The 5,644-nt window shown below is 50.4% G+C and overlaps 1 protein-coding gene across 1 annotated transcript; it reads left to right on the plus strand.

Annotated features, from left to right (window-relative positions):
• Nucleotides 1-292: 292 nt before the first annotated feature.
• LOC123401798 (hydroxycinnamoyltransferase 2) lies at nucleotides 293-5,220 on the plus strand. Its single transcript, XM_045095647.1, has 2 exons — nucleotides 293-873; nucleotides 4,089-5,220. Exons 1-2 carry the CDS (start codon nucleotides 451-453, stop codon nucleotides 4,989-4,991), a joined length of 1,326 nt encoding a protein of 441 aa, XP_044951582.1. The 5' UTR covers nucleotides 293-450; the 3' UTR covers nucleotides 4,992-5,220.
• Nucleotides 5,221-5,644: the final 424 nt, after the last annotated feature.

Genomic DNA, 5,644 nt, shown 5'->3' on the forward strand with positions numbered 1-5,644 from the left:
GCAGCTGAGGAATTCCCAAAACCGGAAGCTGCTGTCAGTGGTGATGCAGCGGATAGAGGTGGACAGATCACGCTGATGTGTAGATCACCGGTAGCGCGTCCACGGTTCGGTAGGTTGGACCGTGTCCACCGATGAACGAAAAGGGTCCCGCTTCCGAGCCTGGTCATCCATCCCACCAACTCCCCACCCGTCACCAGCTCCTCCCACGAAGCAATCGGGCAAAATAATAAAGTGGAGGCGAACGAGGACAAGTCGCGCCATCCCGCCTCGCCGGCTATAAAACCCGCGCCAACCCCCGCTAGCTCACCAGCTCTCCACCAAGAGCTACCAAACGCCCTGCTTTAATTTTAATCATCGCCGCTGTTGCTTCTCCCACGCGCGTTCCACGTACATCGCTCGTTTTTCTTGCGCCTAGTAGTCTGTCTGCCCGCCAGATCTGCATCCGCGGAGATGAAGATCACGGTACGGGGATCGACGGTCGTGGTGCCGGCGGAGGAGACGCCGCGGCTCCGGCTGTGGAACGCCAACCCGGACCTGGTCGTGCCGCGGTTCCACACCCCGAGCGTCTACTTCTTCCGGCGCGGCGCGGGGGAGGAGGAGGCGGACCGCTACTTCGACGCGGAGCGGATGCGCCGGGCGCTGGCGGAGGCGTTGGTGCCCTTCTACCCGATGGCGGGGCGGCTGGCCCGCGACGAGGACGGGCGCGTGGAGATCGACTGCAACGCGGAAGGGGTGCTCTTCGTGGAGGCCGACGCGCCCGACGGCACCGTCGACGACTTCGGCGACTTCGCGCCCACCATGGACCTCAAGCGCCTCATCCCCGCGGTCGACTTCACCGGGGGCATCTCCTCCTACCCGCTCCTCGTGGCCCAGGTAACCATGAATGTCACTCCGTGATTTTTCCCACACGCGAGGAACAGAGTATGGACGTGCCGACGAAGCAGAGCACACCGCGTGCGGTCGCGTATGGCACTGGATTTGACCAGGGTTGGGTACGGTAGAAATGGACGGTCCAGCGTCGCTTTCAGCAACAGTCTAGGTCGTCGGCGCCGCATGACATGGAGGCGACCCTGTCAGGTCGACCCGTCCGTGAGGCTAAGGAAATGGAACGAGGCATGACTGACTTCTGTTTTGCCTTTTTAGCGCAGCTTTGCAAATATCTGCGTGTCAGCCTCTTGCCGTTAGCTGTCGGTCAACAATGCACCGGAATGATCTTTCAAATTATAATTGAAATAGGGCATCCCTGGACTTGTTTAGCGCCCTCTCTTTCAAAAAGAAATCCTCATTGTCAGGCCACCCTGAATTTCACACCTCGCGTCAGGCTTTATTCTTCTGTCCTTACCACTCCAAAAGCGGTAGCATCATGTTCTTCCTTCGTAAGAATATGTATCATTGATGAGGTTGCGTGATTACGCGTTCAATTTATGTAGAATTGTCGGCATGGGTCTTTTTTTTGTGAAGATTGAAATTGTACCGGTGGAATTTCATAGCAGCTTGCATACATTACAAGTTTGGATTTATCATTGCAGTTCGGCACCATATTACGTATTAGATGGAATTATCTTTCCGCAGGTTTTTTTTTGAAAAGGAGGAAACGAGCCTCCGGCCTCTGCATCAATCAATGCATGCAGCCATATTATTAAAAATAAACGTAAAGTATGTGTTGTCCACAAATCTCTGAACCTGAGTACAAAAATTAAACAAATAAATTGCCCATCCGGCTCAACTGATAACAGACTATGATGCCTATACACCTAGCCTATTATTAGCACGCCATCCAAATCGGTTGAAGATAACCCGAGCGGCCGTCTCCCATCGGTTGCACCCAATATCCATAAGATCCCTGGAGTCCACATGACTGAGTAACGACCACATACGGATCCAGGACGTTGCTCTGAAAATAACCTGAAGTGTTTTCAGCATCTCGGAATCATCTTTCCGCAGGTCTTTATATTAGGTAATACTTCTAAGATCTTTATATTAGGTAATACTTCCTCGGTTTCTAAATAATTGTAGTTAGGGAGAACTAGTCTAGTTTTCCTCAACTATAATTATTTAGATATGGAGGGAGTAAAACACATGTCAACAATTGATTATAGATTCCTGTTAAGCTGATCGTAATGGAAATATTATAGGTAGTATCATGCATGCTAATAAGACATATTTGATGAGGTGACATATAATTAGATGAAGTAAGAAAGGGTTGAGTATCATATATTTAATGAACTTCTCTATGATACTAACCTATGATATTATGCATTACAGATGTAATATCATACACTAGTATCATATGTATGATATTCGTATATCATACTCCCCAACCAGCCTTACACAAATGTCTACAAAACAACTTGCCGATGTGGTCCTTGAGTGCATGAATTATCGTCTGAATTATCGAATTGTCTTTTCTTCGGGAGCATGCAAATTGCATGCCTTAATACAAGAAATGCTGACAAGCCCTCACCATAGCCCGCAGTCCAACTCCAACACACACCATACAACCACAACATTGGCAAAGCCGCGTCTTGCCTATTGTCGATCACCTCCGAAGAGCGACAACTCCCATTGAGTTGTCCTTGTCGAGGCACCTACCACCCTTGAAGGCCTAAAGGAGTCGGCAAGCGGACGGTGGGACTCCGACAACTCTATGAAATCCATTTTCTTAGACTCATCCGCGATAGCGTACATTGCGTGCCTGAAGAACAACCCAAAACAGCGGCAAACACCGTAGGAACAGATAATAGAACCTCCAAGCCAAGTCTCCAAAGTGATACTCCCAGCAGAGGAACGATGTCGAGGATGCCCCATCGCTAATCCAGATCTGAATTAGGCTTGGGTTCCTCGGCAGCGGCGGCAAGGGCAGCTAGGGTTCTGTTGTGTCGCCTCAGAGAGGGAAATGAGGCCGGGGTAATTTGAGTGGTTTGACGATTGCTCCACATGAGATAAGTGTTACAATTTGGTCCTTTTGTTTCGTACCGAGTGCATGAATTATCAAGCAGTTCAATTGTAGTGTTGGTGCTTGTACATGTGAAGTACCATCCAATTGTTAAGAGGGGCCAATCCAACGTCTCTAAAAAAGTCGGGAGAATTAATTCTGATAGCAGATTTCACTTAAATAAGAATCATCCTTCCCGTCATAAATAAACAAATCCATAAGAACCGTGACGAGAGCGTCGAGTGAGTGACCAACTTGAGTCCGATGACTCGTTGTTGAGTTTTTCTCTACTACCGTAAGTTTTGCTTGAATCCGACGAGGGAGGGGTGGTGACGGCGATGTGACTTCGACTCTCTTCGGTGCTTGTAGTCTTTTACTCGTTGTCAGGTAGTCCGCTGATCTGCATGTGATTTTTATTATTTCTAATGTCCCTTGTACTATTATGATTGAAGTTGTCAGGTAGTCCGCTGATCTGCATGTGATTTTTATTATTTCTAATGTCCCTTGTACTATTATGATTGAAGATGAATAGATTGAAATTTTTCAAAAAAACACGAACAAAAACCAATATGCTCGGGTAATATCTTCATAAGGTTGACAGATCATAATCTTGTGCAACATCGCAACCGCAGCAAAACGATAAATAAATCTGGTCACTTGCTGCATGTAATTTGCTTCGGACGCACATTACATGTCGGTTGCGAGAAAGTGATTGCCTAGCTGGAATGCTGGTGACTTTTCTTGTGTTAGGAGCAAGCAACCTATGATTGATCTTTCTATCACGGTCTGAATGCTGCTGGAGAGCAGTAGCTATCGTTTTTGGTGGAGCCTTGCGTACTGCAATTTGATTGTGCATTATGCGTCCGACTTCAGTTTTTGCGATCACAAGGTGTCACGAGTCGTGATCACGGCCTTAAGAGGCTTTGGTGTTATCTTGAGTGGTCATTTGCCATATGCAAGCCTGGATGGAGCGTATTTTTTTTCCTGAACAAAATTGAATATTGCTAGTAAGGCGAAGAATGCGATAGAAAATAATTAAAATCGGTGACACATGCTCCAGTTGTGCTAGTAGTACGATGGCTGTCAACCAAACTCGCTACGTAGTAATTTTATTTGCATGCTGCGGTATCTGACTCGCGCGATTTTGCTGCAGGTGACCCACTTCAAGTGCGGAGGCGTCGCCCTCGGCATAGGCATGCAGCACCACGTCGCTGACGGCTTCTCCGGCCTGCACTTCATCAACTCATGGGCCGACCTCTGCCGCGGCGTGCCGATTGCCGTCATGCCGTTCATTGACCGCACCCTCCTCCGCGCACGCGACCCGCCGACCCCGTCCCACCCGCACATCGAGTACCAGCCCGCGCCCGCCATGCTGGACTCGGAGGAGCCGCAGGCCCTCACCGCCAAGCCGGAAGCGCCACCCACGGCTGTGGACATCTTCAAGCTGTGCCGCGCCGACCTCGGCCGCCTCCGCGCCCAGCTCCCCACGGGCGAGGGCGCGCCGCGGTTCAGCACCTACGCGGTGCTCGGGGCGCACGTGTGGCGGTGCGCGTCCCTGGCCCGTGGCCTGTCCCCAGAGCAGCCCACCAAGCTGTACTGCGCCACGGACGGGCGGCAGCGGCTGCAGCCCGCGCTCCCGGAGGGCTACTTCGGCAACGTCATCTTCACCGCCACGCCGCTCGCGGTGGCGGGCAAGGTGACTGGCTCGCTGGCGGACGGCGCGACCACGATCCAGGCGGCGCTGGAGGTGATGGACAACGAGTACTGCCGCTCGGCGCTGGACTACCTGGAGATGCAGCCTGACCTGTCGGCGCTGGTCCGCGGCGCGCACACGTTCCGGTGCCCCAACCTCGGGCTCACCAGCTGGGTGCGCCTGCCCATTCACGACGCCGACTTTGGCTGGGGCCGGCCCGTGTTCATGGGCCCCGGCGGCATCGCGTACGAGGGGCTCGCCTTCGTGCTCCCCAGCGCCAGCCGCGACGGCAGCCTGTCGGTGGCCATCTCGCTGCAGGCCGAGCATATGGAGAAGTTCCGGAAGATGATCTTTGACTTCTGATCAAAGGAATAAAACAAGCGTCCAGCGCGCAACGCAGAAACAAACAAGCAGCACCGGAGTAATTGTAGGATGCAGCAATGATTCTTTGATTACACACGTAGTTCCTGCACGTTTTCCCTTCCCTCTTTCCACTTTGGGCAAGACGAATTTTGTGCATCTTTATCAAATTTCCGACAAATGTATCTATTTAATGAACATGTCAATGCATGCAAACATATGAAGTTTTTTCTTTTGCGGGTGATGTGATAATATACACGCGCTCTTGCGCACGCCTTGGAAACTTGGAGATAATTACCTACTGCCACCGCCATCGTCCTCCAAACATGCCCATCTAGATTATTACCTTTGTAGTTAAAAAACAGAGGACATACATGTCATTGTACAATATAAAACCTGGATTGCAGTTTATATAATCTGACCTCCAAACATGTCCATCTAGATTATTCTTATAAACCAGATTATATAATCTATCTTCATAATCCAGATTATTATAATCTATTATGATTCCAAACAGGGCCTTAAGTTGACCGACGTGCTTCTTCAGAGTGGGCTGGTCCGAGACTATCAGTTTGAAGTGAGCTGTTTAGGAAAGGAAAAAAAAAGTTCCAAAGTGAACCGTATGAATTAGGGCACTGCTACGCGTCTTCAGGCAG

This window comes from Hordeum vulgare, chromosome 6H (genome assembly GCF_904849725.1).
Source record: "Hordeum vulgare subsp. vulgare chromosome 6H, MorexV3_pseudomolecules_assembly, whole genome shotgun sequence".
NCBI classification, from domain to species: domain Eukaryota; kingdom Viridiplantae; phylum Streptophyta; class Magnoliopsida; order Poales; family Poaceae; genus Hordeum; species Hordeum vulgare.